Here is a 12,283-nt window from a genome sequence, read left to right on the forward strand (position 1 = left end):
GTTGTCTTATAATTTTGTAATAGTAAATCCCTAATTATATATATATATACCCTCCCAAGTCTCATGCAGGCTTCCAGCGGCTTCCCTGCCCCACGCGTTGGGGCCTGCAGCATGTCCTCCTATGGAGAAGACCAAGAGGTAGCAAGTCCCTGACGTGTGCAGTCTGGCTCTGCCTTGCTCTCCTGCTGAGTGGGCACATTTTGGGGTTTGGGGGCAGGAGTAGAGAGATGATGGCAAGGTTCCCACCTGTGATACTGCTGAGTGGTCTCCCAGCTAAAATTTTCTCTTCTTTACTTAGAGGAGTGGGGGAGAGGAAGAGACACACAGAGAGGAGAGACACCAGTATGCTACCCCGCCATGGAGCTCCTAGTCCGTGGCCTCCTAGGACTCTGTCCCCCGGTCACTCTCTGCTTTGCCCACATCTTCCTTCACTCAGTCTTCGGAGCCCCATGTGATCCCACCCCAGCGGGAGTCTGCTTTGACCAGGCGACTCTTCTCTCTGGAGACCGTTTCACAAAGATGAAAACATGCATCGGCAGTCACCCAGCCAGTGGGGGGCTCACCCCTTGTCATCCCACTTGTCCCACTGACCACAGCACAGTTATTCTTCCACTAGATGCCCACAGCAGCCGATGCAGGAGGCACCCATCTGTCAGAGGAGGGTACTGAACCTTGGAAGGCTGAATTGACTGTCCAAACCACCAGTTCACAGGACGGGCTGTCCCTTTCCTCCCAGACTGTGTATGTGTGTGTCGGGGTGGGGCACGGGGGGAGGACTCCAGCTTCCATTCCTCCCCAGTGCCACCATTTCCAGCACCTCAAAACTTGAGTAGCAGGGAACCCAGAGGCAACCATTGGCACTGGGTCGATAGATGAGGCAGGTCAGACAAAGACAGCACCCAGGCCACCTGCCGGGGATTAGGCCATCTGAATGCCAGGCAGGTCAGATTCCCCCAGAGAGCAGCTAGGAGGCATCTGCCCATGGACCACCAGCTAGGAGTAAGTAGCCCCTGGGCCGCTGATGACTGACACCTTCTTCCTCACCACCGCTCCCTCTGCCACCTGCCGGCCACCTACAGGGCAGGTGGTAAAAGCCACTGGGAGGTAAAGACCCTCTCAAACAAGACTTCCTGTGCTGAGCAGGGCTGCTCCAAGCCCCAACTGTGCCCCAGCATCCCTTTCCCTCCTTAGGGTCATTCTTATGCATCCCCAACCAGGGCCCAATCTCTGGGTGACCTTCCTGAGGCTTTGCTTACCTTCAAGGACCAGTGCTGTCATCCCCCACCCCCTCCCCAGCTAGAGCCAGGCAGCTTCCAGTCCTCTACTCCCCAAATATTTGCTGGGTAAACATAGTCTGACTTCTAAGAACATGAGAATGACAGAGTGATGAAGATGAAAGTGTCAGCTAGGACTTTCCTCGATTCCCACAGTCCCTGACGCAAACCTTACACACACGCACACACACACACACACACACAGAGCAGGAGTTGTGTTTATCCCATTTTACAGCTGACTAAACTGAGGCTCCCAAAAGGTATGACAATATCCTCACCACATGAAGCCAATGGGAGGGGCACTGGGTTTGATTCCCTGGTCCTCCTCCGTCCCAGGCCTGCAAAGACAATTCCAGAGCTCCAGCTCTGCCAGCAGAGGGGCTTGGCTGGGAAGAGTCACCCAGGGAGATGGATGCCCTCCGACTACACCACCCAGGTAGCTTATTCAGAACCAGGATGGAGCCATCAAAACAATGGGAAGCTGAAGCCCAAAAAACAGGAGGTCACTTGCCCAAGGTCCACCCGAACCTGGCACCTGGCTCTTACCTTGCGCCAGAGCAGCTGAGCCTGCGGCAGCCCGGTGCCCTCAACCTCATGACGCATGCTGTTGAAGAGGGCAACACCATACTGGTCCTCATAGAAGCGGAGGAACTCCGCCAGGATCTTCCCCGTTTTCTCTGGAAGACAACCACAGACAGACCATGAGGTCACCATAGTTACTGACCTCCAATGTGCCCCCCATGGAGCTCACTCACAAAATCCCCAATTCCTACTTGTAAGACTTCTTTCTTTGTTTTCTTTTTCTTTTCTTTCTTTTTTTTTTTTTTTTTTTTGCCTCTAGGGTTATTTCTGGGGCTCAGTACGTGCACTACGAATCCACTGCTCCTGGAGGTCATTTTTACCCTTTTGTTGCCCTTGTTGTTTATCTTGTAGCTGTTATAGTTGTTGTTGCTGCTGTTGTTGTTGGATAGGGAAGAGAGAAGTCGACAGAGGAGGGGAAGACAGAGAGAGGGAGAGAAAGATAGACAACTGCAGACCTGCTAAACCGCCTGTGAAGTGACCCCCCCTACTGGTGGGGAGCTAGGGACTCGAACTGGGATCCTTATGCCAGTTTTTGTGCTTGGTGCTATGTGTGCTTAAGCCGCTGCACTACCACCTGGCCCCCTCTCTTTTCTTTTTTAATTGCTTGCTTTAAAAAAAGTATTGGGAGTCAGGCAGTAGTGCAGCGGCTTAAGTGCATATGGCGCGAAGCACAAGGACTGGCCTAAGAATCCCAGTTCGAGCCCCAGGCTCCCCACCTACAGGGGATTCACTTCACAATCGGTGAAGCAGGTCTGCAGGTGTCTTTCTCTCCCCCTCTGTCTTCCCCTCCTCTCTCCATTTCTCTCTGTCCTATCTAACAACAATGACATCAATAACAACAACAATAATAACTACGACAACAATAAAACAAGGGCAACTAAAGGAAAAATAAACAATTTTTTAAAAAAATATTTATTTTAATGGAAGACACAGAAAAAGATAGAGATAAGCTCTGGCTTATGGTGGTGCTGGGGATTGAGCCTGAGATCTCCGAGCTCCAGATTTGAAAGTCTTTTTGCAGAACCATCATGCTGTCTCCATACCTCATACTCTCAGATCTCATCTGCATGGTCACTGATCTGATCTGTGCATTTCCTGGGCACATGTGGGTGACTCAGGACAGATACATAATGACCACAGATAGAGAAACCACCAAACAGAAACTACAGAAAAATCAATAGGCACGCAGGAGAAGTAGCACAATCACAGTGTACCAGACTTTCATGCCCCAGGCTCAGAGGTGCCAGATTCAGTCCCCAGCACTATAAACCCATAAACCAGCCAAAGGCAGTAGAACCTAAACCCCACTTTCTGCATGAATTCATCCAGAATATGAAGGGATAGGCACTTGAACCCTGAGCTGGGGGTGGGTAGGAAAAGGAAAGGCCTTTCTGAAGGCACAATTTCCCCCCTTTTGACCACAGCACTGCTCAGCTCTAGCTTATGATGGTGCTGGGGATTGAATTTTGGACCTCAGAGCCTCAGGCTTGAAAATAATTTGCATGACCATTAAGCTGTCTCCCCATGCGCACACTTTTAAAGTTGGGGACAGTACTCACCTGGTGGGCTCGCTCTTCTAGGAACCCACCCAACAGAGCAGCTGGTGGGAGAAGGCCCAATGCACCTGGGAGGCCAGTAGAAACAGGCCCAATGTCACCAGCGGGCTACGACTCAGAATAGTCCAGTTCACCCAGGACAGGTGTGGATACGTCCACCACAGGGCAGGGTGTCCACATTGTCACGTGACACAAAGGGTGTTACACGATCACAAGTCGAATACCACCCGTTAAAACAGTTCCTCTTTGCGCCTGCAAGTCACGTCTATGTGGAGGGTGGGTGCAGACTACTAAGGATGGGACTTAGACTGTGGCAGAGAGGGAGGTGGGGGAAGTCAACCGCATTTTCCCCTTTCTTCTCCTTTACAGCATATGAATTATTTTGCAAGCATGGCTCCTTTCACACTATGGTGGCACACCTGGTTGAGAGCACATGTTGCAGTACGCAAAGACGGGGGAAAGCTTTGCGAGTGGTGAAGCGGTGCTGCAGGTGTCTCTCTCTTTCTCTCTCTCCTCCATCCTCTTAATTTCTGGCTGTCTGTATCCAATAAGTAAAGATAATAATTTATTTTTTAATAAATTCAACACTCTGAAATGAATTCATCCACCACTTTGTTCTTTGGCGCTTGCAGGCTGTTTTCTTATCTTTTTTATAAAAGCATAAAAGCAGTTTCTCAACAGAGAAGGGGAGGTGTGGCCTCGCACATCTCACACACCTCACACACTCAGGACTTGTGCCGCTTGCTGGAAAACTCTCGGTACAGATGAGGAAACTGAAGCCCAGACAGGACACCAGCAGAGGACACAGCTGTCTCCTTGAGAGAGGCTTCCTGATCTATCCCAAAAGCTGTAGCTAAAGTCTCCACTTGGGTTTGTGCTGGTCCAGGCTCCAGCTCCCCCTCTGAGCCTCAGTTTCCCTGGCAGTCTTAAGATTCCAGGTTTCCAAGACCTGATGCCCTCTCAAAGGAGATGGGGCTGATGACACTCCATCTCCCCCAGGGCTGGTCTCCCAGTGCTGAGGTCACTCCACTAGGACATAATTTTCCCAGTTGCCCTGTGAGATCGGACTGTGTGTATCGCATTTTAAAGAGGAAACTGAGGGGTGTCGGGCGGTAGCGCAACAGGTTAAGCACAGATGACTCGAAGTGCAAAGACTGGCCTAAGGATCCCGGTTCGACCCCCTGGCTCCCCACCTGCAGAGGAATCGCTTCACGAGTGGTGAAGCAGGTCTGCAGGTGTCTCCCTTTCTCTCCCCCTCTCTGTCTTCCCCTCCTCTCTCCATTTCTCTCTGTCCTATCCAACAATGATGACATCAACAACAACAATAATAACTACAACAACAGGGCAACAAAAGGGAAAATAAATAATAATAAAAAAAGAGGAAACTGATGTCGGAAAGGTTAAGTCACTGGTACAAGTCACACAGCTTAAGACAGTGGAGCCAGGAGGTGAGAGCAGGGGTAGATAGGCTGACAGTGTGTGTCACACCCCACACCAAGGCTAGGCCAGGCCACTCCCATCCCCATTCCTTGGAGACAGCCCTCTGCACAGACCTTTCCCTGTTCCCCTTTCCTGGAATGAATGCACGTCAGAACAGATGCTGATTTTGAAGGAGGGAGGGGAGAACAAATGAGGAATTTGCTCTGAGTGCCTATTTTTTAAAAACCATAAACAACTAGACCTCTCATAGACCTCAGGGCTTGTTTTGCTAAAGCAGGATTGATGGGGGAGGGGAGTGAGGCACTGATTGGGGTCAAACAGAGAAAATGGGACCACAGACATTGGAGACATTGATAAATTGTGTCATCAGCATCATAATCGCTACCATCTACTGAGGTCAACCCCAGTTGCTGGGCAGGCAAGCTGTCTATGCTTAAGTCCAAAGACTCTTCATAAAGGCTGTGTGTGTGTGTGTGTGTGTGTGTGTGTGTGTGTGTGTACATACACCACAGTTTCTGTGAATCCTAAAATGGTTTCCCATTTTTAGAGCCGAGGAGGTTTATGGACCCAAGTGCTCCACCACTAGACCTCACAGTCTCAGCTCAGGTGTCTTTTATATTTGTTTTTTATTTTAAGATTCATTTATTTGAGAGAGAGCGTCAAAGCACCACTCTGGCACATGTGCTGCCAGGGAGCAAACTCAGGACCTCATGCCTACACGTCCTGTGTTTCACCCACTGCGGCACCACCTCCTGGGCCCCTCAGCCCAGAGTTCTGTCTGAGGGCCCCAGGTATCTGGACACTGCAGGGGTTCTCTCTCTCTCTCTCTCTCTCTCTCTCTCTCTCTCTCTCCTCTCTTTCTTCCCCTCTCTCCCTCCAGGATGGGCAGGCATCACCCCCTTCAGCTGTGACTCTGCTGACCTAGCCTCAGCTCAGTACCTTTCCAGAGACCTGAATCTTCCATCTCATCTTTAAACCCAGGTCAACCTGACCCACAGCCTGAGCTTAGCTATGAGTCACTGAAGCCCAGATGTTGTGTCCAGGCAGGGGGCAGAAGGCCCTCAGGGCTGGAGAACTGAATGAAGGACAGAAAGGGTAAGGCCAAGTCAGGTGAGGGACTGGGCACTGGCCCATCGAAGGGCATCGAGACTCCAACAGAGAGGGCTGTGGGTCAGAGAGGAACAGGACAAATAACCCAGATGGAACAGGAATGTGACAGGCAACGCTGGGGCCAAGGAGGCCCAGGGCAGGGTAGGAGCAGGAGGAAATGCATCCCAGATCTCTGATGTTGCGGTATGGATAGGTTAGCCAAGTGAGGCTGGGAGGACTGGGGAGAAGAAGCTATAGGACAGAGGATGGAGAGAGGAGAAAGTACAGGCATGAACTAAGGAGAGTTGCTTAATGGGGGGTAAAAGGAGGCAGACCCCTCCCCAAAAAAAGAACTGTAGCAGCCCTGACTTCACTTCATTGTAATGACAGGTATGTCTTGCTATCCAGACTGTTTAGATATGAGTCTGGCCTTAAATTCCAGAGTCAAACAGATCAGGGAGTGTGGGATATCTCACCATCCATCCTTGCTCTCCACCTCGCCTCTGAAGTCAAATGGGTTGGGAGGAGGACAGACAGTACCAGCAGGGCTCTAAGGGCTAAGTGCAAACCCCAGGGGCTGGGGTTGGGGCTGGCTGCAACTGCTCATCAGAGACACATGGACTGGGGGATCGCTGGGTGAAGGGTGAAGGTGACAGTGGGTGACTAAGAGGGGTGTCCTGGGCAAGATCAAGGAGGTGAGCAGGACTGGTGTAAACGTGGCAGCAAGGGAAGACTGGATAGGAAACACTGGGGCAGAGAAGGGAGTGGGGGGGCAGGAAAGAGAAAGCAAGAGGAGGGTAGGGGAGAGAGCGCCATGGTTATGCAAAAGGACTTTCACGCCTGAGGCTCTGAGCTCCCACACTGAATCTCCCTGCACCCTCATAAGTCAGAGCTGAGCAGTGCTCTAGTCAAAATAAATAAATAAATTCATAACCTCAAGCATGAAAGTCTCTTTGCATAACCCTTATGCTATCTTCCCTGCCCAATAAATAAAATCAAGTAGCAGAAAGAGAGAGAGAATAAATAAAATCAAGTAGCAGAAAGAGAGAGAGAGAGAGAGAGTGAAAAGAGGGGGCCGGTGGTGGCTCACCCAGTTAAGTACACAAAATACTAAGCTCAGGGACCCATGCAAGGATCCAGGTTTGAGCCCCTAACCCCCATCTGCAGTTCTGCAGGTGTCTATTGTTCTCCCTCTCGATCTCCCGCCCTCTCTCAATTTCTCCCTGTCCAGTCTAATGAAATGGGAAAAACATCTGCCAGAAGTAGTGGATTCATAGTGCAGGCACTGAGCCCCAGTGATAACCCTGGAGGCAGAGGGGGGAAGGGAGGGAGAGGGAGAGGGAAAGGGAGAGAGAGAGAAAAAGGGAGAGGGAGAGGGAGAGAGAGAAAAAGAGAGAGAATATCATTGTGGCACACGCGATGCTGGAGATGGAACTCAGGACCTCATGCTTGAGAGTCCAACATTTTATCCACTGTGCCACCTCCCGGGCCACCCTAGCACATTCTTGAGAGATGTCCAAGAAAAGCCTGGGAGCATCACATGCTCGGTGCAAAGGGGTGGGGGCCACAGGAAGGCAGAGCACAAAGAAGACTCAGACACTGCAGGGAGCCAGACCTGGGAAGCCCTGGGGATCAGAAAGGTAGTTGGGGAAGGGGCTCAGTCTGGATAATGCAGTCCCAAGGAAGCAGCCCTGAACAGGGTCACCCGGTGGCTCCCGTGGCCTCCTGGAGCACAGCAGCCCAGGAGAGAGCTGAGACGGAGCCAGGCTCCAGCCTGCCCACTTCCCACAGGTCCTCCACAGCTCTCCCTTGTCAGCACTGCTCAGCACTCCACTTTCCCCCTTCCCACCATCCCAAAGCAGTTATCTCCCTGCAGCTGCCAAAGAGATTTTTCCAACTCCAATTCCCACGGTAGTGGCCTTGCCTGGGCATCTGTGGGTGGCCCAGGGAGCTATCAGGGTGGGGGTTGCAGCTTCCTCTACACCTGCCACCCCAGCTCTTCCTGACTGTTGCTTCCAGACATGACTTCTGGAGAACGCACACATGGTGGATTTGGGGAGATGCATGGTTGCCACCGCAGAGAGAACTCTGGATCAGAGAATGTAAAGAACACCCCTTGGGGCCAGGCAGTAGCACGGCAGGTTAAACACACATGGCGTGAAGTGCAAGGACTGGCATGAGGATCCCGGTTCGAGCCCCCGGATCCTCACCTGCAAAGGGGGGGGGGGTCGCTTCACAAGCGGTAAAGCAGGTCTCCCCCTCCTTTCTAGAGTTCTCTGTCCTGTTCAATAACAACAACAGCAATAATAACAATAACAAGGGGATCAGGCGGTAGCACAGTGGGTTAAGTGCACGTGGTGTGAAGCGCAAAGACCTGCTTAAGGATCCTGGTTCGAGCCCTGGCTCCCCACCTGTAAGAGGGTTGTTTCACAAGTGGTGAAGCAGGTCTGCAGGTGTCTATCCTTCCCACTCTCTGTTTTCTCTTCCTCTCTCCATTTCTCTCTGTCCTATCCAACAACAACAACAATAATAACCACAACAATGATAAAACAACAAGGGCAACAAAAGGGGGAAAAATAGCCTCCGGGGAGTCGGGCGGTGGCGCAACGGGTTAAGCACACATGGCGCAAAGCGCAAGGGCAGGCTTAAGAATCCCGGTTCAAGCCCCCGGCTCCCCACCTGCAGGGGAGTCGCTTCATAGGCGGTGAAGGAGGTGTGCAGGTGTCTGTCTTTCTCTCCCCCTCTCTGTCTTCTCCTCCTCTCTCCATTTCTCTCTGTCCTATCTAACAACAATGATGACATCAATAACAACAATAACTACAACAACAATAAAAACAAGGGCAACAAAAGGGAAAATAAATAAACAAATAAATAAATGTTTTAAAAAAGCCTCCAGAAGCAGTAGATTCAAGCCCCAGCAATAACCCTGGAGGCAAAAAAAAAAAAACCCCACAATAACAAGGACAACAAAATGGCTTCCAGGAACAGTGGATTTGTAGTGCAGTCACTGAGCCCCAGTGATAATCCTAGAGGCAAAAAACAAAACACACACACACACACAAAAAAAAAACAAAAAAAAAAAAACCTTCCCCTGGATATAGGGAAGAACTAGACATTTGAGCTGGGATTGCTGATCCCCTCCTCATCTTGACTCTGACTGCACTGCCCAGACATGCCTTCCTCCTGTGGGCAGAGACGACACAGGCTATGGTCCACTCCCAGAGCTGGGTTAACTATTAGGGCCCTACATCCAGAACTGGAAGGGAGGCCCAGGAGCCAGGATGCCCAGAAACCTGGAGGCCCAGGCTTCCTTCAGCAATGCACCTGCTGCTGTGAACTGCTGGGTAAAGCAGTCCCAGGGTGTGTGCCTGCCTTGCCCACCTCCACATTCTCTCACCCATCCTCCCTCTCTCTTGGGGTGACTCAGCCCCAGGTGCTCCTGAATGACAGGGCCTGGGGGCAGGTAGGGAAGGACTAGGACAGATGGATTGCCAGAGCCCTCCCTAGGTTCTGAGCAGTAGGTGGGAGCCATAACTCCAGTTCTCCCAGACTCCAGCCCTGCCAGTCACCTTGCTCTCTCATCAGTAAAATGGGCCTGAGAGAATCTGCCTGCCCAGCCACAGCTCTGTGGGCTAAGGACGGGAAGCCATTGGCTTGGCGCTTCCATAAATGTTGCTATTAATCATAATAGAGTTCAGCTTATAGTACCAATGCTAAGAGGCTGTTTGAAAATTTTATTAGTGGGTATAACTTTTACAGTTTGAAAAAAAAATCCAATAAAGACCTTAAGGGGGGTGGGAGGGACAGGCAGTAGCGCATCAGGTTAAGTGCACATAGTTCGAGAAGCACAAGGACCCCAGTTCAAATACCCAGCTTCCCATCTGCGGGGGTGGGGGGGGTTCACTTCACAAGCGGTGAAGCAGGTCTGCAGGTGTCTGTCTTTCTCTCCCCTCTCGTCTTCCCCTCCTCTCTCCATTTCTCTCTGTCCTATCCAACAACAACAGCAGCAACTACAACAGCAACAATGACAATGGGGAAAAAAATGGCCACCAGGAACAGTGGATTCATAGTGCTGGCACTGAGCCCCAGTGAAAACCCTAGAAGCAGGACAACAATCACACCCTTGTGACGATGATGATGACGATGACGATGATGGTGATGGTGATGGTAGGCTTACAACAGACAGAGGAGAGCCCATAAGGAGGAAGGGCTCAGGCAAAGGTGAGGGGCCAGGTGTTCAGAGGCACCCAGGTGCTTGGGTTCCCAGCTAGGCTTGGGGGCACTCAAGCTGAAGACTTTCTGAGTCCCCGGAGTCAGCCATTGCCTCCCTTTGGTCAATTTGCCAGCACACTGCACAGAATTAGGAGGTCGACTCACGCTGGGCAGACACAGCCCAGCATACACACCCAGATTCTTCAAATGGCCTTCTCAGTGAACACAGGACAATAAAGACTTCTACTTTACAGGTGCTGAAGCCAAAGCGCAGAAAGATCGAATGGCTCACAGAGGTCATTTCACACATCAAAGAAAATCTCTGAGCACCTACATGGGGTTGTTATTGATACAGGCAGGGCCCACTCAGAGAGTCCTCATCCCTTTATTAGACTAACAGGGCAGCCAGGTAGTGGAGCTGAAGTGTCCAAATCTGTGCCCACCCATGCCTGAGTCAGGGACCTCGGGGGTCACCTCCCATCCAGGGCCTCCTAATGAGGCTCACATCTGCAGTTTGGGGGGTAGGTTCTGTCTGGCTTTGAGAAGACCACTTCCCAGGATGTGGGGGTGAAACTCTCACTCTCTCTCTGTCTCTCTTCTGAGTTTCAGATAGTTTTTTTAAAATAGAGACAGAAAAACTGAGAGGGAAAGGAAAGATAGTGAGGTGGTCTGGGAGGTGGCACAGTGGATAAGGCATTGGACTCTCAAGCATGAGGTCCCGAGTTCAATCCCCAGCAGCACATGCACCAGAGTAATTGATGTCTGGTTCTTTCTCTCCCCTATCATTTCTCACAAATAAATAAATAAAATCTTTAAGAAAAAGAAAGAAAGAAAGGTAGTTTGGAAGATTGGAAGAGAGGCACCCAGAGCACTATTGTTCCTGAAGCTTCTCCTGCAGGTTAGGACCAAGGGCTTGAACAGGAGTCTCTGAGCACTGTGATGTGTACACCCCTCCTGTTGTGACTGAGCACTGTGGTATGTGCGCCATCTCCTGCCCCCACCCCCCGCCCCAGACCCCATCCCCCAAGACTCCTGGGTTTCAGGATCAAAGGCTTCCAACAAGCTGGGTGAGCAGCAGAGGGTGCATTGCATCTTTATCTCCACTGATCTTAGCATGGCACTGCCCCCTGCTTCTGATGCCTGGAACTCTATCCCAAAAGGCCTTCGTCTCCTTTAAGACCAATGAGGTCCCAGAAGGCATCTGTAGTATGTCAGTTTTTTTTTTTTTTGCCTCCAGGGTTATTGCTGGGGCTCAGTGCTTGCACTATAAATCCTCTGCCCCTGGAGGCCATTCCCCCCCTCCTTTTTGTTGCCCTTGTTGTTGTAGCCTTGTTGTGGTTATTATTGTTGTTGATGATGTCATTTGTTGTTGGATAGGACAGAGAGAAATGGAGAGAGGAGGGGAAGACAGAGAGAGGTAGAGAAAGACACCTGCAGACCTGCTTCACCACCTGTGAAGTGACTCCCCTACAGGTAGAGAGCCGGAGGCTCAAAACGGGATCCCTACTCTGGTCCTTGCGCTTTGCGCCACGTGCGCTTAAACTGCTGCGCTACTGCCCGACCCCCAGTAGGTCAGTTCTAATTCTGCTCCCCACCTCATTCCTACCCCAACCCTCAGAGTTTAATCAGGGGAGCTTATCCACTGAGGACTTAAAAACAATCAATGACTCATTTAATCCTAACAAATGTCCAAGGCCCACTTTACTAAGAAACTGAGGCTCAGGGAGACCCAGTGATTTACTCAAAGAAACAAAATGTATAAGGGAAGATACAGGCTTCTTTTTGTTAGTTGGCTTTGTTTTGTTTTGTGTCACTAGGGCCTTGCCCATGCTCAGGTCACTAGGCTTGTCTTGCTTTGTTTTTGAAAGAGAGAGAGAGAACAGAGGGAGAAGCACCACAGCACTGGTGCTGAGGCATCCTCTTGTGGCATGCTGGGACTCAAATCTGGGTCCTATATAGGGCAAGGCAGAAGCACTACTACATGAGCTAAAGAGATGGGTTGTAAACCTGCCAAAGCCTACACAAAACCCTTCTCTCCCCAATAGTCTCTACACTGTACTAAACACAGCTTCCAAAGCCCTGCCTAACACTATATATATATATATATATATATATATATATATATATATA

The 12,283-nt window shown here is 50.7% G+C and overlaps 1 protein-coding gene across 1 annotated transcript in view; it reads right to left on the minus strand.

Moving 5' to 3' along the window:
* The window catches only part of NIBAN2 (niban apoptosis regulator 2), a 78,807-nt gene that overhangs the window by 28,109 nt on the left and 38,415 nt on the right, over positions 1-12,283 (minus strand). The window contains exon 2 of the mRNA XM_007528846.3: positions 1,821-1,951. Coding sequence (XP_007528908.1) covers positions 1,821-1,951 — 131 coding nt within the window. The remainder of the gene's footprint in view (positions 1-1,820; positions 1,952-12,283) is intronic.

The sequence above is a fragment of the Erinaceus europaeus genome, chromosome 10, assembly GCF_950295315.1.
Source record: "Erinaceus europaeus chromosome 10, mEriEur2.1, whole genome shotgun sequence".
Classification (NCBI taxonomy): Eukaryota; Metazoa; Chordata; class Mammalia; order Eulipotyphla; family Erinaceidae; genus Erinaceus; species Erinaceus europaeus.